This window comes from Phoxinus phoxinus, assembly GCF_949152265.1.
Source record: "Phoxinus phoxinus genome assembly, chromosome: 5".
In the NCBI taxonomy this organism is placed as follows: Eukaryota; Metazoa; Chordata; class Actinopteri; order Cypriniformes; family Leuciscidae; genus Phoxinus; species Phoxinus phoxinus.
The window spans coordinates 35,771,042-35,798,834 of record NC_136880.1 but is presented as its reverse complement, the minus strand read 5'-3'; the positions used below and the strand labels follow the sequence as shown (position 1 = coordinate 35,798,834).

Below are 27,793 nucleotides of genomic sequence, written 5' to 3'. Positions count from 1 at the left end.
TGTTGGTCAAGAGATTTGAGTAGATACCGTTCTCTTTCTGACATCCGCTCAAAAAGCAGGAAGTGACTGATCACGGAAACACACCAGTCTGTGGTCTATTCAACTTGCGTCATTCAGGCTTTCTACTGCTTGAAGAAAGGTAACGTCGCAAAATGTATGCTAACTAAAACTTGTTCTGTTGTAAAGACTTGCTGTTATCACTATGCGTTTATAACTGTGATATAAAATATCCTTATAGTTCTGAAAATTCACATTCACTTTTGTATTATTGATTGTGTGTTTCTATTCTTGCAGAGGATGATCTGAAATGGACACTTTTTACAGTATGTCAAGTTCAACTAGGCATTTTATAACTATTATTATTATCTCATGGTTTTGGGTGTAATGATTTCATCAGTCAAACCTAAAGAACTTAAGTTAATCGTTCAAGTTTTATTTTTAGTCTGTAAAGTAAAAGTGCTTTTAGAACAAAGTTTTGTCAAATCTTTCTCTGCTTCTCAGCTGTACACAAAGCTTGTATTGTACCGAATAAGTGTTCATTTAATTCATGATATTTAAGGCTAAAAGCAACAACATTAATACAGTGTTATTGGGTGTCTAAAATCTCCTCGTTATCTAGAGTTTTTCAGTAAGAAGAACATTTCCACGTCTCACTCTGGACCAAATGTGAGCGCTGCAGCTGAGAGTGGAGGTCACATTACAGCACCTGTACTCACTAGCAATACGATAACAGGCAATGTCCACATCATACACAATGCACCTGGTAAGAACAATGTGTTGTACATTCATAGATGCTGATAGTATAGACTATTATAATTTTTCTGAACATGTATTGAGTGTTTTTGTGTGTGTAATCACAGGTCACGTGCTAAAATGTATTCATTGTTCTATTAGAAGAAGGATCTAACAGATACTTGCTAAAAAATTATATTAACGCTGTGTATGTTTTAGATTTAGCTGTTGACAATTTATAATTTATTGACATTTAAAGAAAGTTTGTCTTATTTTCTGCAGGTTTTACTTTGTATCGCCCACCCTCTGAAAAAACACAAACCTCGGGTAATAGATAAATCTGATATGTCTGGAATGTTGTACCTTACACCTCTTAAATGTCTTACTGTATTAGAATCATAATTTGTTTTAATTATGTTAATTAGTTAAAATTCACTAACCCTTTTTAAAATTGCTTATTTTATGTGTGCAGCAACAAGGTCAGTGATTTTCAAATACAAGAAGCTGATCTGCAGCGAGTATCAGTGTGTGACCGAGTATAACTCACGGCCTGGTGAACATGTGCTGCTGTCTGAGCGTTACACACAACCTCTGATTATTCAGAAACATAGAGATCCTAAAGAGAGAGAAGAAGAGATCTGCTCGAGTGGAGAGAGCTTCCAGCAGGTCCTCAGCTCCAGGAGCAGCGATGACTCTGTCCACCTGAACTCTCTGTTCGACACAGATAGTCACGGGATCTGTCCTGGTGCTGTTATACTGCAGGGAAATTCTGGGAACGGGAAATCCTTCACTGTGCAGTAGATCATGATGGACTGGGCATCTGGTGACCTCTACGAAGAGCGGTTTGATATTGTGTTCCACTTAAAGTGTAAAGAAATAAACCGCATTCCTGGCAAAAAGAGTTTGGTGGAGATCTTGAGCTACAGCTGCAGTTTAACATCAGATCAGATCTCACAGATGTTACAGCAGTCACCAGAGAAGGTGCTTTTCATCATTGATGGGTTTGATGAGCTGAGACTCACAGAGGAGATTTATGACACGTCACCAAACACTGATCCGCTTCAGAAAGCCCCAGCTGTGGTCATTCTTTGTGACCTGCTGAGGGGTCGAATCCTGCCAGAGTCCTTCCTGCTGGTCACCTCCAGATCTACAGCTACAGACACACTGAGTAAACTGCTCAAAGGACCTCAGCGTTTCTCTGAGATTATGGGCTTCTCTGAGAAGGGGGTAGAGGAGTACTTCCAGAATTTTTTTCAGAATGAGGAGCTTTTCAGGAAGGCTTATACACTTGTGAAGACAAATGAAACTCTCATCACCGCCTGTTCCATCCCTGTCGTCTGCTGGATCATCTGCACAACTATCAAGGAACGATTCAAAAGTGTTGCAGATGTAGCAAGTGGACTGGAAACCACCACCTCCATCTACGCTGACTTTGTGTCCACTCTACTGGAGCATCACTGCCAGGGTTTGAGTCAGTCCGTCCCGACCCTGCTGAGGAGTCTGGGTCAGCTGGCAGAGAGAGGGATGCTGGAATATCAGGTCTTGTTTGATGAGAAAAGAGTAAATGAAACGGTTTCAGACCCTGATGGCAGTCCATTCCTGTGCAAGCTCCTCATTAAGAGAAGAATCCACCAGGAGACGATGTTCAGTTTCATGCATCTCAGCTTTCAGGAGTTCTTCACCGCTCTGTACTATGTCCTTCTGGGTGAAAAAAAATCCAAGAGGAAATGGACACAGCTTTTTTCCATTGATAAAAACTCAAGTGTTTATAATATACGTCCTCCACGCTTTGCAGCTGTGGTGCAATTTGCATTTGGTCTGCTGAATAAGGATGTGAGATGCACACTTGGGAAACACGGTCTCTTTATTCATCCAAAAACACAGGCTCATCTGAAAGAATGGATTTTGAAAGAGCTTCAAAAAGACCAAAGGTATTCGAAAAAAGCGTTTTTCTTCCTTCACTGTCTCTATGAACTTCATGAAGAGGACTTTGTGAAAGAAGCTATGAAAGCCTGGAATAGTATTGGAGCATATCGTGCAGACATCAGAAGAACAGACTGCTGGGCCCTGCTGTACTGCTCTCAGTGCTGTCAGTGTATAGAACAAATGTGTCTTGTTGCCTGCAGTGTAACTTTTGAAATGTTTTTTATGATTCTGCCAGTTCTCCACAAGTTTAAAAAAGTAAGGTAAGTGCTTTGTTCCAAAAGAGATACCGGTACTCTGTGGATCTAATTGATATATACCTAATTCATTTTATTTTTATATTCATACCATCTTCATCAACTTGAATATCTTGCTTGTGGATTTATTATTATAATATTTAAATGTATTTAATACATTTTATAAACGTGTCGTTTGTTAGTACAGGTTAAATAATCAAGTTAACTTGCAATGTCATCTTCTGGATTTGATTTTGAAGCTTGGCTGTAGATGTTTCATCAGACTCTGAGTTTCATGAACTGATGTGTGCTCTCACAAGAGGACAGACCTTGAGCTCACATTGGTAATGTCTCAAAATACATTTTATACATTTCATGTATTTTATGGACACATGAGCTATCATTCTTCAGTGTGTTTTTGTTTCATAAATATTTTTGTCCTTTGATTTGCAGCTTGGATGTACGCCTCCCATATGGATTTGTTTTACCACTTCATCTGTCAATCAGTAAAGAGCTATCCAGCATGAAGCTATCTAGGTTAACACTTTTTTCTGTTCATCAAAAATTATGAAATATAATTATGATGATTATATTTCGGATAACCAGATATCGTCACCTTGTTCAATAACTATAATAGCATAATAGTTCTACCAGTACACAATCCTTTTCCTGGCAAACATCTCACATTTATCTGGCCTGTGTGTTCTGCACAATCTAATACCCTCAAATTATAATTATGGTAATAATAATGCAGCTAAATTGGTGACCAGATCAAACAAAGTATCACACTTTCAGTGTCTTTGATTATTGCTAATGATGCAAATAATGGCTGGTGGCCAACAGACCATCAATTGATAATAAAAAAAGAAATCACAAAAAGTTATTCTAAGAAAGTACCTGTTGGTTTACAGACACAGATACAACATTGATACCATTTTGTTTATTTGTTTGTTTGTTTGTTTGTATAGTATTCACACAAGTATGTTATGGTATACATGCCCAGTTTTGCGATCACTCAGTCTCACCTTTCCACGCGCTGGGCTAATCGACATGGACTGGAGCAGACTTTCTCAGACAGTTCACCAAGTAGATTCGGATGCATTATTCTCTCCTCTCTGTTCTTTCCCTAAACTGAAAAAGATGGAATTATCAGTGGACTGTCTAAGTAAGATGTGGTCTGTTTGGACCCTTCAAATCAACCTCAACTGCTCCAGTCTAACAGAACTCATGTAAGAAAAAGATCTGAAATCACCTTCTGTCTTTTTTCTATATGAATTGTCTGTTGTTAACAACCGTGCAGCCCTTATTTAAAGGGATAGTCCATCCAAAAATGGAAAAAATCTGTCTAAAATTGATTTTACTTGCTCTCCTGTTGTGCCAAACCTGCATTCTTTTTTTGAGGAACACAAAATAAGTCATTTTAAAGAATGGTGGTGTCCCAAACAGTTTCGGATGCCATTGACGTCCATTGTATGAACAAAAATACAATGGAATTAATTCAGTGCGAATGAAACCGTTTTCTTACCAACCTTGTTCAAATTATCTTTGTGTTCTGCAGAAGAAAGTCAGTCATACAGGTTTGGAATGACATGGCCCTCATCCATTTAAATCACTATGGAATTATTCAATTGAATAAGTGAAAAAGAAAGTATAAAGTATGGAATTATCCGTCCCTAATATCTAAATCATTTTATCTGTATAATGTATATTCATATCTAGGGTACATGCTAGCATTTTACTGGAGGAAGGAATCGAGATCTTGCAGAGGTCCCGCACAAGACCAGCCTGTATTGTGACAGTTCAGGGGTTTGTATTGGTTTATCTTCACACATTTTGCATCAGTAAATGTCTTTTCCATGCAATTTCATGGAGACTAAAGCTTTAAACCCTTTCAAAAGGACACAAAAACACCATAAAAGTATGACTTATGCATATTCCCTGGTTTCCACATAATACCTTTTTGTGAGAAACAAACCAAAAGTTTGAGAATTGCTACTTTATTTTTCTTTACATTATCCCTAGATCTCCTAGTTCATTAGCAGTCAATAACAACTTAAATTTTGGTCTGTTTCTCACACAAATAATTGTTACAGCAGTTTGTCAGGTTTGTTAAAGACTCTGTAGTGATGCTGTCCTTTGTGCTTTCTGATGAAGGCGCATATGCAATAAACAGTCTCAAAAATGCACACAATATAAGGACCTCGGAAGCAGCTGCAACCAGGAGGTGAAGATTCATCTGAGTTCCCAGGGCTTTTCTATGGAGACTTTGCAAAAGTAAGTTATGACTAATATTAAAAACTAAATGCACCAATGATGAGAACTGTAATATGACAATTGATTTATGATTTGTATAACAATTGTTTTATGACAATAAATCTCAACTTGAACTTGATTTATACAATTCCTCATGAATATTGTATAATACATGTACAAGTTTTCAGTGCAATAGCATATGATCATTGTGTGCTGTGTGGATCTTAACGTACTGGTCGGCTTTGTAGACATATTTCTACATGATTTATCATGTTTTATTTCTTGTCTCTCTCGATTTCTAAGGCCCTGGTTTTGGATCTAATGGCACAGCTTGATAGCTATGAGAAAACTGCTAAAGCGGCATCTTTACCTAGAGCTGTGGTGGTAATAAAGACGTCAACCAAATATCTAAAATCATTTAGATCCATGTAATAGTAATTGTCATGTGTCAATTTATTTATATATTGCGTTTCACAATACATATTGTTTCAAAGCAGCTTTACAGAGTTTTATGATGTTGATGCTTAATTGTCTGATTAACGTTTAGAGCTGAATGATAGGTTGAATGTTTATATGTGAAGACAATATGAGATTTGCTTTATAGTATATATCGTGTGACCACGTGAGAGTATTGGATGTATGCATGCAGAACATTTTTTATATAGTGTATGGGGTTTTAATTAACAACGAACCTGTATGAATTTCTTTCTTCTGCTGAACATGAAAGATATTTTGAAGAATATGGGTAACCAAATAGTTGTTGGGCCCCATAGATTTCCATAGAATGAAAAAAAAATGGGGTCAATATCTTTCGTGTTCAGCAGAATAAATTAATTCATAAATGTTTGGTACAACTGAATTTTCATTTAAATATAGTAAAAAAAATAAACAAGGTTGAATGTTAAGATGTTGGTTGACAGACCGACAATAACAGTTCGATTTTATGATATAGTCTAGCTGTCGCTTTAATTTATACCAATTCGGTTTGTGTGCGTAGTATGGATAGTATCAGAGTATCAAGACCCACCGCCACTTTTGAAATCACTCGACCTCAAATATTGACTGGATGCAACTTTTTCAGAAATTTCATGAAAGAAGTTCCAGACTATTCAACAGACATTTAACTTAATTTTCGGAACTCTTTATTACTGATATATTTGAAGAGTCTTGAATATGAAACATGAATATGTCTCTGTAGATGTCAACAAGTTTGGTAAGGGTTAATCACTTAAAATGGATTCAACCAAAAATGTATACTGTGCTTTTACACATCTTTAAGTTGTCCAAAACCTTGTGTGACTCTCCTTTGATTAAGGCTAGTGTAATTAGTTAAGGGGACCTGACAATCATACTTTGCAAGAGACACTTGTATAGAATTTCTACATAAAACTGCATGTACGATGAAGAGAAAGAGCCATAATTGTTCATAGAAAATCTGAAATAAAAATGACAGACAGAATTGTGCTGGTCAAACACTTAATGCCCTGGGTTTATTAAACATTTTTTGTCATATAAGTTTTTTTTTTTTAATTCATTCTTCCAGGTGGGACTAAAAAACACCTCAAAGATAGATGATGCCATTGGAACGGGCATTCAGATTGTGGTACATACAAACAACAACTACGAGTAGCCTTGTGAGGTACCGTCCTCTTCACAGAAGAGAGCTCATGCTGGCCCCACAGGAAGGGTGCCACCATGAAGTCTTACAGGAAACAAAACGTCCCTTTTTTGTTCGTTTTCCTTGTTTTCATATAAAGTGGAATGATGATGATGATGAAGAAACATACCGAGATGTCACTGTAATCCTCTCCCTTATGAACTACTGTTACACACAAATAACAGACAGGGGACATACAATCAGTCATCAAATACAGAGGTAATAAAAATAAACCCATTTTTTAAGTTTCACAAACCCCAAATGAAAAAGGGTCTCTCAGTTTCCAAAAAAAAAAAAAAACTGAAATCATACAAAAGCAGCATTGATTTAAAAAAATAAAAAATAAAATAGTGCTTGAGTGGAGTGGGAGCAGCCACAAGAAAAAGAGAGACAGACAGATGAACCCTGCTGCTTTTCCAACAAGAGATGTTCACATACAACTGCTTTACCTACATACATACACACACACACAGAAACCCAGGAGGTTACAGTGTAGTAAAAAAAAAAAAAAAAAAATTTAAAGGGGGAAAAACAAAACAAAACTGTAAACACCTCACAATAAATAGATAAAACAGCAGGTTTTGCACCATGCGTGTGACACATACATTCAGATACAGTCTCACAAACACTTGAACATTCACTATCTCCGACACACACGCACAAACTGCACACACACTACGAAAATCGCAGTTTTTTTCTGATTTTTTTCCCAAGTGCAAAACATCACAAATGAACGATTTCTGTATTCAAGTAATGTTATATACAAGAAGGTGTATTACAAATATGTATGTACATATAATATTTTCAATATTTCATAATTTACAGATGTTGATATTTTAACAGTAACAAAATTTAGAAGAAAAAAAAAAGATGAGCATTGCAATTAAGTCCCAACGGCTGCCACGGAAACAGCGTCGCTACGATGCATAGCACCTAAAAGGAGACGCCTCGATTGAGAGGTGGTGTGTGAACGGCTGAGGGGGCGGGGCTACGTGACCTCCATGGCAACTGTGTTGTCTGTTAGACTGTTTAACGGCGGTTTCTCCTGATCGTGATTTTCCCTGCAAGACAAAACTCGATTAAATCAACTGATCATGTGACTTCAAATTTTAGTAAATCACACAATGAAGAAAAATAACTGGGTCTGTGTAATTTACGTTTTAGTAACAATACAACTTACATAGTTGAAAAGACAAATTTAGAAGCACTTATATTCATTTTTGAAAACATACGTTTTTAATAAGCAACTAGATATGACAGCTTGGGGTGTGTGTGTGTAATTTACGTTGTAAAACAAAACGTCAAAGTATTGTCAAGTTATGTTCACCACAGGCTTTATTTTACTCATAAAATGGGAAAACACCATTATAAAAACCCTATCACTATTTTATTTCAATGAATTGCACAACCCTACTTTTAACTTCCATTTCATCAGGAATATTCCTTTGATGCCACAGATTCTCACCTGGGCCCCATGTCGAGTGTAGTTGACCCTGCGGTGACCTTTGGGATGGGTCTGTTGGCGTTGACAGCTAGTTTTAGGGCAGAGGCGGGAACGGTGAGCTGACGCTGCAGCTGACGCACACTCAAGGTTCCTGCTGGTGACGGCACGCTCATTCTCACGGCCCCGCCCACCAGCGCCTGGCCAGGGGCGGGGCCAGCTGTGCTGACGTGATGATTGGCCGAGGAGGTTCCGTTGTTAGTGGTGGTGGTTGCAGCAGCGGGAGAGGGGGATGAGGTGAAGGTAGGGCTGGCAGATGGAAGGATGGACGACACTGCAGAGCTTGTGTGATGTAAGCCCTTATAGACGCCTGCGGAGTCAAAATTGAAGTTCACGAGTCAAAAATAAACCATTATATCATATATAAAGTGAAAGTGTACAGTTTAAAAGACCAACCTGAGGCTGAGACGACTCCATTGACACCAACTCCCTCCTCTTTACTCTTCAGCGCCATCAGCTGGTCAGAAGTCACCAACGCAGAGGCAGCAAACTGAGCACTGGCAGCGTCTATCGTCTTTGACACCAAACTCTGAGATGAAAAAAAAAAAAGAAGACATTAATGGATAAACCAGAGCTGCTGTTTTATCATTTACAAAAGACATTTTCCATTATATTTTATGTGATTAACAATGGTGATCTTTTAATTACAAGAAACAGCAGCATTAATCGGTTTCCAAGGTAATAAAATGTAGTGTAAAGTGTTCTAAAATGTACATTAATTTTTTTTACAAATGAAAAAAAAAAAAATCTTGATTTATAACTAAATGTACTGTTAACTGCGGAAACATGTCCATTTTGGGAAAAGGACTGAAGTGTCTTCAAAGTCAAACTGCATTGCATTTGTAGTGCAAAGTAATGAGTCTTAAAACATTTTCCCATGTAAAGAGGACAACCATTCAATTGAAATCAGAAAGCCCATGCATGACAAGGCTCGAAATTGCATCCTGAAATTTAATCTGTGCAACATAAAAATATATTTGGGAGCATTTGTGCGAGTGCAAATAATGGTTGTGGTGCGACCCGTTTTCATTTCTCTACAAAACGTTCGCAAATTACTGCACAGCGTGTACCTTATGTGCGCTGACAAGCGGTGGCCAGACCATCATTCTATCCAACGTTATATAACCAATCAAACTTCATCCTTACGTTCTTAACTTTAAAGCAGATTTGAGATTGGTTAATATTAGCTGTCAATCACTCCCACTCCCTCTCACTGCGCTCCGTTGTCACGTGACAGGGAGCAGACTACCGCACAAAATTTAAAAGGCTGAGAGAAGATGAAACGAACGCTGACAGATTTCTTTTGTAAGCCGTCACCTAAAGAGATGGAACACGCCGATGGTGAGGATGTTTTTTATTTTTTATATTAATACATGGCTAATATAGTATTATATAGCAATATAAGATTAATATCATAATAAATACTTTGCTTGTTTCATTAATGGATGAATCAGCGGGTTTTTTTTTTTGAAGGAATCTCTTAAATGAATGATTCAATAACAAAAACATTCAAGTCACTTGTCGCCATCTAGTGGTGTAACAATGTAATCGGTAAAATTGTTATTTGAAGCTCCTTGTTGCTTTCAAAAGGTGCTTTTCTCCATTTTGATCGCTTCTGTAGACGTCAGTGTTTATATCCAAACTATAATCTTTAAATCTAGTTCCAATTCAAGTTCTTCTGTGATAAGAATATTTGTAACACATAAATAACAGTACTGTGTAGCTGAATATACTCTCTGGGTCCTTAATTTTTGGTGGGTGCTCCTAAATTTTAGCTGGTGCTTCTAACTTTAAGTTTTACCAAGTAAAAAAGTTCATTTCGAGCCCTGCATGAACAAATTCTTGCTCACATCAACATGCAGTGACATGAGGCACTAGAGACGATGTAATGGACACTGGACATCGACTGTCACAGAAGGCTGACCTGGGGGTTGTTGGTGACGGCTGTGCTGCCGGCCCGCTGCTGTAGTTGAACCTGTTCAAGCTGCTGTTTCTGCATCAGTGCGAGATGCTCCTGGTGCTGCTGGTACTGCTCAGGGGTGACAGCTGCAGGAGGACACAGAGAACAGATCAGTGACATCACATCCAGGACAACAAATGCAAGAACAGTTCAGTGAGAATATTGACGCCGGCAATTAACATGATCAAACATTAAATTACGCTAATGGAAGTTATTCTAACATTTCATAGGTAAACTCTGATAAAGGAAAAAGGTTTCTGGGTCAGAAGTGGTTTACAACCCACCACAAAGCAACTTAACTTGTTTCAAAACAATACTACCGGTAAATAAAAGAGTCTACCTTGGGAAAGCAAAACTGAGATTAGCAGCTATACACACAAACGGTTTGGCAACAGTGGACTCACCCGGTGTGGGTGGAGGGGCAGGTGGTCTGGTGTAGGAGGCGGGGCCTCTCTGCGTCTGAAGCGTGCTGATTGGGCGGATGAGGAAGCCACGGCGAGGTCTCCGTGCAGACCAGTGCTCGGGATTGTCGGGATCGTCTGGCGGTGCCGTCCGAGGCTTGAAATGCCTCCAGCGACAGGCTTTGATATTGAGCAGGATTTGTGTGAGGTCAGGTGAAGTGGAAGAGGGGGCAGAGGTATCTGTGCTGGTGTGTGAGGTATCCATGCTGGGCTGCTGGCTGGGAGACAACGATGGGAATGCGGGGGAATCCGGGTCCAGCCCATGATACACAGTATCCAATTCGGAATGGGCTCGGTCTAATAAAACCCTACAAACAGATGGGAGAAAGAAATTTAGCTTGCAGAGTGAATGTGGGTTAAACATTTCTTACAGCATATATATTATATACATACACAATTATCTGCAGTAATATGACAATTTTCACATTTGATTAAGTGTTAAATTCAAATTCTCAGTAAATGTTAACGTGATTAAGAGCAAATATAGAGTATTAATTAATATTAGAAGTATTAATTGGTGAGATTAATTGAAGATAATACAAATTAACTGTATCATATAATTTAATCATTCAAATATTACTAATTAAATTGCAACTTATAAATAATGATATTTTAATATTTGAATTAAACTATTTTACCAGCAAATTTAAAATACACAATTAACCGAATTTATGAATATATTATTAAATTAATATTATATTAAAAAAATATATTTAAAAAAAATTATATAACTACAAATTAACTGAAATATACGTCAAATAAAAGTTCTCAAACGACAAGAATACAAATTAACTGATGGCAAAGCAAGTTTATTTATATAGCACATTTCATACACTTAGGCAATTCAAAGTGCTTCACAGAAAGGAATTAAAATAATCACAAAATAAAAGCAAGGAAAATTAAAACGGTTATAAAAGAAATTAAAAGAGATATGATACAGTAATAAAATGAATTAAAAGAGTAAAAAGATCCATAGATAAACTTCTCATCTGGCAAAACGCAGTGTATAATTTTTCACAACTCCCAGATTTACTCTGAGATTTTCCCATGGTGATTACACGTGTCTGTGGTGTTCTTTTAGGGCGCCTAAGAAATCTATTGGATGTCTCCAATGAAGTGCAACTGTTCATAATTCAAACAAATATTTGCTGAGATAATACTAATTAACTGTAGTTCTGTAAGATAAGGGGCTCACTCACCTGCCCCCTCTGCCCACTCGTCGCCGTGCCAACCCCAGGCATCTCCGCGGGACCGTGAGCATGGTGAGAGAATAGCGATACCGCACATCTGCTACCCCGCCCTCGGCAGGGTCTGACCAGGGCCAACTGGCCACGAGTCCCGGACGTACCTTTGAGGAAAAAATTTAGAATAATTTACTAAAACTATATGGCCTGGACTGCAGCCTCTCACTGGATGAGCGAGTATCATTTTTCACTCCAATATTGAAATGCATTCCAACGTACAGCTTGATATTGACAGCCTGTTCTCCTCCTGAACCCAAACACACCATCTGGATCGTTCTCCTCCTCGACTTCTGAAGAACCAGAGAGCATCTGAGGAAATGAAAAGGAGAATGTTAAACCAAGAGAAAGCAGAAAAGGATTCCCATGAGCCTCTGTGATTTAGCACGTGTACCTGTGAGAAGGGTTCATCGTCTGAGCTGGGAAAGTCATACTGATTCAGGTCTTTAGTGTTAAAGACTGCCGGGCCTGAGTGAACAGAGCCTGCAAACGGCAGTGGCTTTGCCTTCTTCTCATACTTTCGTTTCTGCCGCACAACCTCTGGCTTATCCATCTATAGCCGAACATTAGAAACAAATACACACAACCTTTATTAAACAACTATCACTAAATATTCATGTTGTACTGGACAAAAATGGGAATACATAGAAATATTAAGATAATTTAGCAGAATCAAAATGCAACAGTTGCACAGAATATGTTTTTACCATAAGGGGAAGCCAGCTTGCCCAGATAAACATAGCTCTGAGTGTGTGTACCTTGATTTTGTAGTCCCGGTCATGTTCTGTGTGTCTGTACTGGTTGCTGTTAGTGATTGGGATCAGAGGGATGACTGGTTTCTCCAAAGCTCTCTGAGCCAAAACCTCTGCCATCACCTCCCCTCCAAAATCAGCCATGTTGTTCCTAGACACACACACACACACACACATCATGAGCTCAAACAATACACACTCCAGGGATAACCAATCTATAATATCACGGTTCCCAAAACAAGGAATTTTTGTGAATTTTCCCAAATGTCTGTCTACTGGAATTTAAATTTGCACGTTTGAAAAGCAATTTTAGGCACCAATAAAATATTTTAGAGCTGAATATAAGAAACATATTCAAAACATGATAATAAAATATATTTACTATAGAAATTTAATTGGTCTGGACAGCACTCAAACTTCCTGTTCTTGATATTTCCAGGTTGAACATGATCATAAGACTCCGGGACCACAAATGAGAAGGTGTATGACGTGTACCTCTTCTCTACAATCTCCAGCGTGAGGTGCAGCAGCTCTCTTTTGCTCTTCTCTCGTCTCTTGATCATCTCCAGGATGGTGACGGCCCGGCTCAGGTCCCTACGCAGCTTCAGCATTTTCTCGTAAGAAGCTTCGTCGTTCTTACGATTCTGTAGAGGAAGAAAACTTGTCAACCTTTCCTCTTGTTGTTCCATAAGCAGAGTCACTTCCTTATGCGTTTTTGCTCTTACCTTTCGGGTCTGCATCTTCTCCGTTCTGCGCCTGAAGGCCACGTAGGGGTCACTGGTGCTGGAGCCGTCACGCTTCTCCTGTTTGACCAAAGGGATGAAAGAACCGCTCTGACACACTTTCCGCTTCCTGCTCCAGTACTCATACACCTCCTTTATCAGCTCATCGTCCTCCTTCAGCAAGAGTTTGGCCTCCTGCAGAGACACCGGCTGAGAGAAAGAATGTTTCTAATTAAGCTTCTTGTCAAGATAACAGGCTAATGAACATTAATACCATTAGTAGTGGTCAAAAGACTGTCAAGGCTTAACAACAAGGGATTTTTTTTCTTCAGGCCTTTCAACCCCCGTTCACACCAAGAACAATAAGTGGGGTCACTCATAGAGGCGAACGATAAAACAATTGACAGCCAATTAAAATTGATTAACTTAAAAATGTGTACATCATACAATGAAAATTATGTTCTTGGCTGTTGGTGTAAAAGCTAATATAGGTATCATTGTTCTTGCCATAAACTGACCGTAACAAAAGATTCCAAAGCATGTCAAGTTCAATTGTTCAGTGTTAGTCAATGAAATCAGCAGAATTCAAAAGCAATAAATCAAAATATCTGGTATCAGTAAGATTTTTTGAGAGAAATTAATACTTTTATTCAGCAAGGATGCATTTTTTTATCAAAAGTGACGAATATTTTAGTTTTTACTACTTTGAATTAAAAAAAAAAAAATCCATAAAAATGTTAAGCACAACAGTAAATCAGCATATAAGAATGAATTCTGAAGGATCATGTGGCACTGAAGACTGTAGTAATGGTGCTGACAATTCAGCCTTGCCATCGATGATATGTATAATATAAATATATTAAAATACGTTTTTTAATTGTAAAATTTCACAATATTACTGTTATTACTGTATTCTTTTATAAAATAAACGCAGCCTTGGTGAACATAAGAGACTTTCGAAAAAACAAAAATCTGACCAACCCCAAAATCTTTGAACTTGGATTCTCAGAAAACATGCACATGATCAGCTACAGTAAGATGTGGTGACAAGTACCATGACTCAGTTCAAACAATAATATGTCAAAATGAATTCTCTATACATTTAAACATGTGGTGTGTTGTTGTCCATTCACAAGGCTGACAATCAGTATTACGGTAACCAATACTGCTGATCAACTTGCCTGGCTCATACATCAGCCAATGAATAATCATTAGCTCTACTGGGCTTACAATTTTACCCATAAATCAGCTGCAGAACAAGCATGCCCTTACAGAAACACTAGTGCAGTCCAGGGAACAGTTCGTGCATTCAAACAAATTGCTTTAATATGCTTGTTAAAAAGAAAAAAAAAAACACTATTTTCCTCAAGCAAGCAAAATATGTTACAGCTACACTCTTATCCGCAAACGTTATCAATTCAAAGCAGTCTTGTGGTCTAAACTGCAAAGCATAGCACTAGCAATGCCAAGGTCATGGGTTTAATTCCAAGGTAATGCATAAACTGATAAAACGTATACCTTCATTGCAATGCAAGTCACTTTGGATAAAAGCATCTGTCAAATGAATAAACATGCAAATGTAAAAAAAAATTATTATATGAAAAGCTATCCGCTATTTTTATAGTATTATTGTGATTTTTCAGAATCCATAAAAACATTGTCATGACCATGACCAGTAATCAAATAAAATCCATCTGAAGGGTCTCTGTGCTCAAGAGTTTAATTTCAGATCACAAGATCAAAACTACAATTAAAATCCTTAAAAAGATATATATATCTACAGTTCTATTCCAGATCTGCTCGCCTCTTGTACCTGCTGTCCGCTGCCTTTCTCCAGCCGGTCGATCATCTCTTCAAACTGCAGGGCCCCTACGTCCATCTTCTTCTTCAGCTTATTTACAAATGCCTCATCCTCAGAGTCCAGGTCATAATCTGGCTGTTCTGCGTCCAGACTGAATGCTGTATGTAGTAAGAGTAGATTGGAGAAAGTGGGAAAGAACAAGAGTCAGAAAAAACAAAACAGTTTTACTGTGAACAAAAAACACAATAATCCAAGTTTGACTGCAGGTAAACAAACTAACCGTGTAGTCATTAAAGGTGCAATGTGTAATTTCTGAGCCTTTAATGGCATCGAATTGCGATCTGTTTGAGAGGACCAGCATGGCTGTGTTTGCATTTAAAATTGTGACTTGTGCGCAAAATTGTTTTTTCCGCATGAAACAGCAAATAAAGCAGCGTTTCCATCCCATGTGTTCAAGAGAACAAAATCATCACTTCCTGGGAAATTGGTGTAAAATATCTATAATAAAAAAGGAAAGTTGCTAAAATCAGAGAAGCCACTGTATTCCAACTACCATGACAGCTACTGGCTCCAACTACCATGAGTTTGGGGCAATCTGTTTGTCTGAACCAAATGATCAAGCTACACACTCTGTACAGCATCTTTCTCCATTGACGGCCATTCAAAAGTAGCTGTGTATTCAGACAATTTTATTATATTATAATAAGCGTTTCACCATTGCTCAAGTCTGTTTTGAAGGGCTCTTGCAAAATGGATTAATTGTATTTCCTCTCTGCTGCTTTTCATGTCACAGCTGAGTAAAGTCAGTAGTAAAAGGCGTAAATGACAAACCTCAAGCCCTCACTCTGAATGTGAGATATTTGTTCTGGGGTAAGGTTGAATGACTCACGCTGTATGTGAATGAGCTGTTTGGGCATCCTGAAGTCCCCCGGATAGAGGGACTCGTAGTAGGCGATGTTGCTCTCAGCCTCTGGGACGGGAATCACCATGTTGTCTCTCTTCTCCCCGTACACCTGCTGAGCAGAGATCGCCCGCTGGAGATGGTGTTCCTACATAAACAAACACACAGACATATAAGACAAGATTTAATTAAGTTGCAAGTGCAATTTAATCTGGGGTTTGGCTGATTGACAAGTCATGTGACTAAATGCTAAGATTATCGATCATAAAGAGACTCCACTTTAAGATATTGCTAGGAGTTTCACACACAACATATAGGACCGGACTTCCAACCACACCAGCATATCCAATAGAATTTATTTATTTTGCACCAAAAAATAAATCTATTGCATTGCCCTTGCTAACAAAACACAAAAATGGTATTCTGATCAACACACACATGCTTCCTTTGGGTTTTCTTTTCTTAAAGCGGTCTCTGAACGAAACTTAAAGCACAGTAAGAAACTTCGCTTAGTCCTTGATCTTTGTGTCCCTGCAACATCTGTTGGTGGAGCGCGTTTGGCCTTATTGTTATCAGAAGCCACGCGTTCCCACCGAAATTACCTGGAACAACTTGTCCCAGGAACTGTTTCCCTCAGACCTGCTGCTTTCTGCATTTCCATCGCTGTCTAAAGTATTGTGAAGATTAGGCTAATTAGTCCGCTAACGTAGGACTGCGCACGACTTTCCAATTCACGCTGGATTTCGTCCTCTGCATTTACTAGTGCTGTAGCGGCGCGACGATGACGTCGACGTTATTTTTTCGTCGACACTTCTTTATTTTATTTTTTGCACCATTCCCGGAGGTACAGCTCGCCACACACACGTGGGAGACCGAAACAGCAACCTCTTCACAGAATTCCCAATAGTGTTGTCAAAGTACCAGTCGGTACTGAAAATGTGACGGTACCAGCATTTCTGTAGTTACGTTACCGGGTATATTCGGTACCCACTAATAGGCGCTGCTTTCTGTCGCTTCCGTGTTTATTTAAGCGCGGGGCTCCAGACGAACTTTTTTACTATGAGCACTAGCCTATACCGCGATATAGTGTCTGTGTGTATTAAACTGCAAAAAGACTATTTAAATATTGACCCTGCATGTTCTGCTTGTCTCTGTGTGAATGGATGGCGCAGGCGCACGGTTTCATTTACCGCACACACACACTGAAGAACGAGTGACGCTCGCGCTGTTTTCAGTCTCTGCTGCCTCACGATATGATGACATGATGAAATTCATCTCCAGAGCCACTCTGAGAGTCACTTCATGAGCATTTTACCGTTTTGAGAAAAACTATCATCATATCATACACACACAGAAACTCAAAGGTCTTCACGGCAACCCGTCAAAATAAAAGTTTGGTTTAACTTGACAGAAATAATGATACTAGTCTACTGTACAATAGGCCCTATGCACAGCTGCACTACTTCCTGAACTTGTGCAGGCTCCTTTGTTTCCTGTCTGCCAGGATTGGCCAAACTGATTAATCCAGGTGTGTCTGACCAACAACAATAATCAGACACACCTGGATCAGTTTAGGAACGTTCCTAAACTGATCACACCTGGATCAGTTTAGGAACGGATCAATAATCAGTTCCTAAACTTTGAAAAAGTACTACCTCACGAGCAGGGACACTCTGAGGTAGGGCTGGGCGATAAAACGATAACGATAATTATCGCGATATAATTTTTCTCGATAAAACGATATCAAGAGTTCGATAAATGTTCGATAATGTTTTTGCGCCAAAAGCGGAACGAATCTCATTTGAACAGCGCGCGCCACACGGACCGTTTATCCGCTCGGCTCAAAGTCCAAACGGCAGCGCGAGCGCGAGCTCCCTCGAGCAGACGCGTTTACTCTGATCGGTCTCGGTCACTAGATCCAGTGAGAGCGCTTGAATTCAGCGAGGAACACAAAATGTCTCAGTGATTTAAACCAGTTTAAAGGCAGATGAGACCGCGCTGACGCACAGGAGAAGCACTGTGCGCAACGATACAGTCAGAAGCTTTTCCGTCTACACATTCCCATCATTTACCACGGATTTAACGTTAACGTTAGCCTAGTAATATTAACTGCATCATGAAATGTGGGATATATATATATATATTGAATTGTATAATATTATTAATGTAGACAACGTATTAAAGGACTAATGGAATATAATTACAGTTTTTAATAATGTATTTAGTCTACTGGTTTTTATAAATACCATTCTCACATAGAAACCATAAAGTTACAATATAAACCATAAAGTTACATTTTATCTGTGGTTATCATGATCTAAATGCATGATGCTGGATGACCAATGGTTCATTTTAATAAAACTAAAGAATATTACATTTTACCAAATATAAATAATGTTGTTACTTTTTTTTAACAGATTTTACTGTTTTTGTTAATGAACATAAATTGTATAAAGTAAATCTGCATCCTAACTCAAGCTAATACTACTGAAATAAAGAGATTTATTTTGTTAAGGAAAAATGTCAAATGTTTGAATGTTCTACCTAGGATTTGTGAAATGTTCACCTGTTTGGCAAGTGATTGTCATGATATGTTCTGACAATAAAGAGTAGTTTAAAAACACAATGCTCTGGTTTCTACAGCTTTCACTTAGGAGTACAAATCTGTCTTTAAACTTGAAATAAATAAAGATTTGACATTTATCGATAATTATCGATATCGACTGATATATAAAAAAATATCGTGATATTTTTTTTTGGCCATATCGCCCAGCCCTACTCTGAGGGGGCAATATTTACCTGGAACTTCATTTAGCCCCTGGAAACACGGCTGACTGAGGAGTCACTTTCAACCAAGCATGGGGATATTCGTTTTTTTTTCTCAACATGAACATGTGAAACAATATAAAAACGATAACCATATGCTCACAATAGTACGTTCTCCACAATAATACGTTCGCCACAATAACTGTCCGCATTATTATATATTTTTTCTCCTACTCATTCTGCTGCAGCTTGAATCCTTCTGTTCTATATATATAATTTTTTTACACAAATTGTTTAAGGTTTTCAACTAAAAGAAAAGCCAAGATATAAATGTAGGCTGAGCTTGTGTATATTTGCTAATCATAAGCATGTTCAGAAATGGTGACAAAAACGCAATGATTGAAAAATTAACACCGTTCTCATTCAAATTCATTTAAATAAAAGAATAAAAAAAATTATGAGCCCAAATATTCTAAATTAAAATCTTTTTGAAAAATGCCCATCCCTAACCTCAAAGCATTGCAACCTCAAAAGTGGAATGCAACCGTTCAAGTGCAAAACACAGAGGACAGATGAGAAGTAGAAGTCTACAACAGTTAAACAGCACAGCACACTGAGCACAATAAAAACTTGGGACGCACAGAAATGTCAATTCTGGGCAGACACCGAAAATTCTGAATGCATTTAGCCGAAAAACTAAATATTAATAATAAACCAATCAAACTTATTTAATTATCAATACTCAAATATCAATTGCACATAAGGCAGTTTTATTTTAACTTTTTAATAACAATTTTATCTACTCTAGTTTATTGGTGAAATAGAAGTTAAATTACAATAAACTGTAATAACTTGTTTTCATGATAGATTTAGGCTATGTAAACATAGCCTGCATTAAATAATGATTAAATAATTGAATCAATAACTGAGCAAGTAAAAATAATGAATATATATAGGTCTACTTACAGTGTATCCTTAAAAATGCTAGTTATTTTCTCTAGCTACAGAAATAGAGAAATATTTCAGAAATAAGTTTACGGACACTATAGCTTTCTTGAGGTAATTGTAAAGTTAAGTGACATCGTATAGCCTACAATCCGTTTTATTGATGTCTTTCCTAGTGGAAACACTGAGCATTTACATGAAACAGGATTCACTTTGTTCTAATATATCTTTCAACATACCCTCTGGTGTTCATCCATGTTTATTGAGTGCTGTTTGATAGTTTAAGTTAACACCATGGTAGCATCACGGCTATTTAAATGGCAAAAACAAATTATTGGATGGCAGGTGCGCTACAAATGTTTAGAAGTTAATCAACAGAAAACAGCAGAAAACTGTGCAGAAAACAGCACAGAACATAAGATTTTAGATAGAAACCATATTACCAATTTAAAAAAAAAATATTGCCAATCCAAGGATAGCGTCAACAGCTGACATGTTTAACTGTTGTAGATTGTCCACATTGTGAGCACAACACAGAAGTTTAATTGGTGATCCTCCGATGGCACATTTTGACTGTTCAGCGTCTGTTTCGGTCACTGATTTCCCTGAATTTTGGTGCATTCCTAACTAAAAACATCAGCTGAACTAATCGACTGCTGTGGCCTATCCTTAGTTCCCACCAATGCAAGGAAACCATTGACACAGCAGAGCTGGATCTGTCAGATGCCAACTGAACCAAAACATTGGCACGCCAGTACAAAAAACTGCACATGCTCCGATCTCAGCAGATGGCAAGACTCTGACCTCACTAAACATTGTTTTTTCTCAAATATACATTCACTTACAAGATAGCGGACACTGACCTCTAACAAACTAAACGTCAACAAAAAGGTTTAGTGTTTTTATTTTATTATATACACACATTTATATGAAGTCATTATAATATGCTGATTGGTTATTTACATCAATAACAAGTTTTGGTTGAAACATTGTGGAAACTATCTGAAGATTCAGCATTTATTTTAAATATAATTATTTTGTAACATTATAAATGTCTTTACTGTAACTTCAATTTAATAAATAGCCTATTTGTTGAATACAAGTAATAATTTCTATTATTAATACTTTTTAAAAAAGATTTTACCCCAAAGTTATAAATGTTAATGTGTCCACACAGCAGAACTACAGTTTTATACATAGGGTGGCCAAGACTAATTTTGTGACAAAAACTTTATCATAACCAGGCAGCAAAAAGCATGAATGAAACCTAGGATGTCTGATTAATTTCCATTACCAACCTATACATGCCTATAATTTTAAGACACTGTGAATGCACTGCGTGTATTACTAGCACAGATGTAAACATAATGAACGTTAGGCTACTGGAACTCTTATTTTTCTTATCCGATTAGCAAAATATATAACGTTAACTTACAGTGACTTTCATAAAGGTTAAGGAAGCCTGAAACTTAAACTTAAAACAGGGATGCCAACTTTTGAGTTCAGTTTTGAGTGAGAATTATTCCTGTGGGAAAATAATTATTCATAGCTTGCGATTCAATATAGATTAATTTGGACATAGGCCTAGCTATAGTAGGCTAGACTTAATTAAAATATCTCAACTAACAAACTATACAGGGAATTATTAGGCCTAGAAGTTAAAATTAACAACTGATTTGTAAACAATTTTAATTAAATTTTCTAAAACTAAACAAGTTTCCACAAAAAGCATCACAACTGTTCTCAACATTGATAATAAGAAATGTTTCTTGAGCACCAAATCAGCATATTAGAATGATTTCTGAAGGATCGTGTGACACTGAAGTCTGGAGTAATGATGCTGAAAATTCAGCCTTGCCATCACAGAAATATATTACACGCGGTAACACAATAAGGTTTAATTTGCTAACATTAATGTATTAACTAACATGAACTAACCATGAGAAATACATTTAGGCTATTTGTTAACGTTACTAAAAACACAGCTGTTCATTGTTTGTTCACAGTGCAAACTGCAAATACAACTTTTGATAACTTTTGAAAAATACTTTCAAAAACTTTTGATTCTAATAATGTATTCGTAAATGTTGAAATTGACATTAACAAAGATTAATAAACGCTGTAGAAGTGCAGTTCATTATTAGATCATGTTAACTAGTGTAGTTAGAATTTTTTTTCAATTTTAATATTTCAGTATTGCCATTTTTTATATTTTTTTAATCAAATAAATGCAGCCTTGAGAGCTTAAACTGAAGAGAAAGAAGAGACTTCTTTCCAAAAATGTCATTATTCTGAATTATTCCCAAACTTTTGACCACATCACCCATTTGATATAATCCAGTGATAAAAATCCACATAGACAAACCACTAATGTTGGTCCTGATACCCCATGATTATGAGCATAAAACAGTCAGTGGGACAGCAGCACATACACTCGTCTGTCGTCTCACACAAACATAACATGAACAGTCTTGACACCTGTCCCAAAGTGCTGAGGTTAACACCAACGTCTAGAATTGAAACACATTCACTTTTAGACAGACATGTTTACTACATGCATATTATTTCCCCCAGCACATTTGCACGCATTAATAAATCAGTGTGGAAATTGGAAAATGTGAATCATTCTCATTCAAGATTTGTAAATCAAAGATATGTGGAACAAGAATAACAGTTTAAAACATGATTTATTTCTTTGATTTTATGCATTAATAAAATAAAACAACTGAGAAACAGAAATACACAGACAAATGTCATGGGGGAAATAACTTAAGTTTAATGGATCCAATCTAAATATTTCCACATTAGTAATTGCTGAAAGAGAAGGTGGTTTTATTTGATGTGTATAACGTTTAAGCTACTTGTTATATGCTGATCTACAGAATAGATGAAATAGAGATGTCAAGAGCTTCAGGTGCCCGTGTTGAGAAAAGAAAACAAGGCCTCATGTGCACCCCCGCCCCGTCAAATGGATCACTGCATAGACCTGAACAGACCGGTAGGGCCAGATACGCTTCCTCTGTCAATTCAGAGATGCATTCACCAATGCATTCACAATGCACATATATGTAAATGCTTTAAAGCATATCCTCATTAAGAACACATGCAATTAAAAAGAAAGATATGCTTTCTTTGACATGACAGGTTTTCTGACCAAAGCTTATGGCTCTTAAGAAAAAAAAAAACATATTTGAATGGACACTTTGAACTGTTCAAATATGAAACATTACTTCACTGATTGTTTTGCTTGTGTTAATTGGTGATTTCTGGGCGCAGAGATTGGCGCCCCCTTTGGTTCAGTGCGCGTTACTGCACCTCCATGGAGCCCTAACATAATCAACAAAATGGCGGGTTTCCCCGTGGTCACGTGACTCCTTTGTACTCCGTAACCCGTCTATCGGCAAAAATACTGCGTAGTAATCACCTCCGAGGTTATATTTGCAGAGTAAAACGTTTAATATTTGGGTCCAATATACGAAACCTCGACCACATCGTACCGTGGCTACAGATTTGACGCGTTTCTGCAGGAGAAATGGCGGCCATTTTGTGTACACTGGCGCAGAGAAGCAAGGGACGCGCCTCTGACAAGAAAAATGAAATTATTTCCAAAAATACATGATTCGAAGCAATAAAACGTACCGATTCCTCCTCTTTCTCCATCCCCGTGGGCATCTGTGGTACTGCCCGGTTAATAGACGCATATTCGTGCAGATCAGGCAGGTCCTCGCAGCGGAAGACGGGTAGAGGCTTGGAAGCGTCCAGCGCCCGCGCCCGAAACGACAGTTTACTCATTTTTCTTTATATTTCGAGATGCAGCATAAATCTATCCGATCCCCTAATGTTCCCTACTAGTCCGATTAAAGTTCTCATGGATGATGCCGGTTCGGTGTCCAGCAGTGCACGGGTCACTCGGTGGAGGTGGCGGGGCGAGCAGAGGCGCGAGGCCGGGTGTCGGTCGCACTCTCTCGGTGTGTGTTTCCAACGCGCTCCGGTCCCTGATTCCAGGCTCAGTGCGCCATGGCCAACATGGCGGACATTAAAAACACTCTTTAACGGTTTGCTCGTGTCGGGCGGCCCAACCCCCCGTTCCCAGATCAGCCATTCCCACATGGGTTTACAACGCATGCGCCCCTGGCGCGTGGAGCGAAGGGGGGAGGGAGTGAAAACCACTCCCATACCTTTTGCAAAGCGCGCCTCTTCAAAAACATATTTTTGCTCAGTGTGCATTAGCATGATATATCATTTTAATTTATATTAGGGGGGAAAACGCTGAATAATTCGTGGCTGCTGGTTCTAATCAATCCATCTTGTAGTCAACAACTATACATTAGTAAAACAGGTGAGCTATGACAGAAAATAAATATTTTCACATTTATACACCATTTTAGTGCATTTTGTTGCCTTCAAGTGTTGCATGCTGTATTGTTGTGTATTTGAAAAATAAACTTGGTCTTGACAAGACAAGGCATTTTCCCCAACTTACCAAGCTACAGACGTTTTTTCCTGTACTTTTATTTTTATTTTTTTAATATTAATATTAAAAAAAGTTCAAATAAATATACACGTAATAATGTCATAATGTAACATTATACATATATATACTGTACCTTTTGATCAATTTGCTGAATAAAAGTATTAATTTCTTTCAAAAAAATGCTGACCTCAAACTTGGGCAATGGGTGCATATACTTGTATATTTATCTATGTGAGAACTAGTTTGAGTTTTAGACCATCAGAGTGTGGACAAAGATGGGGATATTTTGGCTGGTCCTCATATTTTGACGCCCCTTTTAAGGTCTGTTTGGTTAAGACTTGGTTTTAAGGTTAAAGGCAGAAACCAAGCAGCAACCTTCCGCTCTCTTTTGAATCCAACACGCTAGAGACAGGCTCCAAAAGAGTCAATCCCATAGACCCCCCCCCCAACTTTACGCCATTTTTTTTTTTTACAGCCTGGTACAAAAAGTGGTGTTGGTCTATATAGCTAATTTTACCCTTCATGACAACTGCGAGGGGGGTGATTTTTTTAAAATAACTCATCCGTTTAAATGATGCATAATTAAAGGTGTGGCCACTTGAGTGACAGGTGGATCGCTGCTGTCACTACTATCCACTTTGGGCTTCAAAAAGGCTCTTCAGAAACCTACGGATGACGTCACGGACAAATTACGAATATCGACTATTGATACTGCTGATATAGACATATTTATTTACACGCTGGCACAGAACACACATTCTAGATGAAAGTCGCCTGTAGTCCTTTTGATGTGTTCAAGCGCCGCTTTTTTGGTCAAGACACAGCCGGTGCGAGACAACAACACAGTTAGCTTTTGTGGCAGCTAGTTCTTTGATGTCGGCTTGGAGTGTCCCTGGGTTTAGGTTAGGCACTGGATTATATCAATGAATGTTTTCACATAGCATTACAGTTTAAACATTTTTTTATATACAGTCTGATATAAAAGTTATTCATTCATACTTCTAAAGTGATATTACTTTTCTAGGCGGATGAACGTCTGGTTTGTGTTACTGACCTAATTCATGAGACCTATAGTTAAACCAAAAGTTAAACAGTAAGCCTACATATTTGAAATGTGCTTTCCTTTGGTTTTACAAACTGAGAAATCATATCCTGTGCTTTATACTGTCGATGTGGAGCTCAATTTGTATTTGACTACAAACTATTTTAGTAGTTACTACTTTTAAAATGATTTGACAGCTGGATAAAAGGTTTTATGTTTAAATGTTACAATAAATCACTTGATTTTCACAGGGACATCAGGGAAGCAATGTTGCTAGCTTGTATCAAAGACATGTGAATCTTGTGTAAATGGTGGTCAAAGAAGATTACAAAGCCTAAATTTGCCTTGAAAAGAAGATATCATAAAATACTATTCCCACTGGAAACAACAAAGACAAGTGCCTCATGACGGCAATGAGACGCCCACAAGATCATGTTTCACTGCAAAAACATGCACCATTCCCCTTCTGTCAGCTAATGCAGTCCTATACTCTCTCCTTCATACATCCATGCACTTACACCATAATAAGACCACAGCACATCAAATAACAAGAAAAATAGCCAGATTTATCAGCATGGAATGATAAAAATCCATGCATTAAGAACATATGATGTAACCACATGCGTTCAGGTATTATCTGATTGGAAAGTCAAAGATAAAGCACCTAAGAAGATATGATCTAGCGCAAGTGTAGTTTTACCTGCACTCCCAGAAGACTGCCATCGCCCACAGGGGACCCTCACCCGTCTGACCCTCCAGAGGGGCAACAATCCATCCGGAACCGTCCATCCCTGTCACACACATTGACATATGAGCACTGACCATGACCAAGACCATACTCTTGACCTCAAGGGTGAAGGTGTTGCCATCTCTGGGACAGCAGCCAAATTATGACATAAGTGCAAATGCACACAGCTTTCTTGTACCAACAAAGGGGCAGTGCTGTGTGTTGTTTCCCCACGTTAAATAAGACATCTGCAATAGCGCCACCATGCTAAAAGCATGACCTATAACGCATTTTCGGTGGCTTCGCGCAAATCCATATGACCGTTCACAATTATGTCACTTCAAATCCGGAATTTACGTAAATGAACAGCGGGCTCTCGCTCGTGCAACGAAGCTCGCGGAGCGGAAGAGAATGTAAAAGCTGCTCGGCTAACCGAGAGGGGAAAAAACATCTGACAGGACAAAAAAAAAAACGAACCGTGGCGAGCTTTTAAAGAGGATGACACGTAGACTCGCGGTTAATGTGCGGAGATGATGCGGCCATCCGCAGTCAAACCTTCTGCAGATATTTAACCTGCGCGAAAAGTGCTCCGTCTTTGTTTCAACCCACAAATAGCTCGCGAGCGATCATAAAATTCCGACATTTGATCAAAGTGTGCAGTTATCAAGGCAGGTCTAATTTAGGAAGATAGTTTGAGTTTATTTTCTAGGCTGATGTGACACAATGATGTTAGGATTATGCTGACGCTCGCCCGCCTGCCAAGTTCACAGTTTGACTCGCTCATTCAACAACCCTTTATGTTATAAAAAATACATTAATCGATCAATCCACTTTAAACGGGAGGCAGGCATAAAGTCAAGACTTACCAGCTTTAGATCCAGACATATCCACGGGTCTGTCCTGAATTTGCCACATTTCAATGTTTCAGACGGCATAACTGTGTAACGCATCAAGGTGGTGTTTGGCAAACAAACGGCACAGTCGTCAGACATACTGTCTCTCTCTCTTTCTCTCTCTCGCCTTTGCCTTCCGCTCGACACGGCGATTAGACAATCTCCTCGGTTAAACGAAGACAACGCAACCCCGTTAAGCGATCCGGCAGGGAAATGAAGGAGTTATTTGCGTCAGATTAAGGCTGTAAGCAGACCCCGGGGAGAGTCCGAGACTGCCACAGGGTTAATAACTTTGCAATGGCAGCGAGACGCCGCCTGATTGGTCAGTGAGTGGCACCAATCACCTGTGGGAAGCTTCAGGCATATGATCTAAGAGTGGCAACATGAAGAGATGCTGTGGCAGAACTAATTACTGCAAAAAATACACTTAACCCCTGCTTCTATTGTCTTCAGATAAATTATTACAAGGTTTCGGTATTAAATAGTTTAAATAGAACATGTGTTAGCAGGTTATATGACCTTGACAAGATTATCAATACAAACACAACAAAAAAAAAAAGCAAAACTGTATTTTTTATACATTTTCCATTTGTAGTCTGTTTGAAAAACCATATGGCCTTTAAATGTTTTGACATTAGTTTTGTGGCATTTAGTCCAGCTTTACCGAAGTTTATGCGATGTAAAGATCTGTAAGACACTATGATAACACACGTCCATGACAGCATTACTGCTTACGATACATTTCTGTTTATTATAAGCACGTGTTGCAGTAAAGTCGTTTAGTGATTTAATGCGATTGTTAAAAC

General features: G+C 38.2%; 2 protein-coding genes across 5 annotated transcripts; one reads left to right on the top strand and one right to left on the bottom strand.

The window, feature by feature from the left end:
* Window positions 1-31: 31 nt before the first annotated feature.
* Window positions 32-6,622, top strand: nlrp3l (NACHT, LRR and PYD domains-containing protein 3-like). Its single transcript, XM_079611631.1, is given in 12 exon segments — window positions 32-139; window positions 295-323; window positions 620-763; window positions 1,015-1,059; window positions 1,205-1,530; window positions 1,534-2,918; window positions 3,152-3,235; window positions 3,345-3,428; window positions 3,860-4,120; window positions 4,611-4,697; window positions 5,046-5,165; window positions 5,448-6,622. Coding segments are annotated over 11 exon segments (2,571 nt in total). The 5' UTR covers window positions 32-139; window positions 295-307; the 3' UTR covers window positions 5,467-6,622.
* A 677-nt stretch (window positions 6,623-7,299) lies between these two features.
* epc1b (enhancer of polycomb homolog 1 b) lies at window positions 7,300-27,325 on the bottom strand. 4 transcript variants are annotated; one of them, XM_079611634.1, is made up of 16 exons: window positions 26,961-27,289; window positions 26,068-26,158; window positions 16,129-16,288; window positions 15,252-15,397; window positions 14,957-14,992; window positions 13,442-13,648; window positions 13,212-13,360; window positions 12,723-12,867; window positions 12,359-12,517; window positions 12,187-12,276; window positions 11,923-12,071; window positions 10,667-11,031; window positions 10,227-10,348; window positions 8,699-8,831; window positions 8,267-8,612; window positions 7,300-7,862 (listed from the first exon to the last, which is right to left on the bottom strand). In XM_079611634.1, exons 3-16 carry the CDS (start codon window positions 16,226-16,228, stop codon window positions 7,790-7,792), a joined length of 2,220 nt encoding a protein of 739 aa, XP_079467760.1. In that variant the 5' UTR covers window positions 16,229-16,288; window positions 26,068-26,158; window positions 26,961-27,289; the 3' UTR covers window positions 7,300-7,789. The 4 variants fall into 4 exon arrangements, with proteins under 4 accessions (XP_079467760.1, XP_079467761.1, XP_079467758.1 ...); XM_079611635.1 differs by lacking the exon at window positions 14,957-14,992 and having other exon boundaries at window positions 26,961-27,325; XM_079611632.1 differs by lacking the exons at window positions 26,068-26,158; window positions 26,961-27,289 and adding an exon at window positions 23,491-23,972.
* Between the last annotated feature and the right edge of the window lie 468 nt (window positions 27,326-27,793).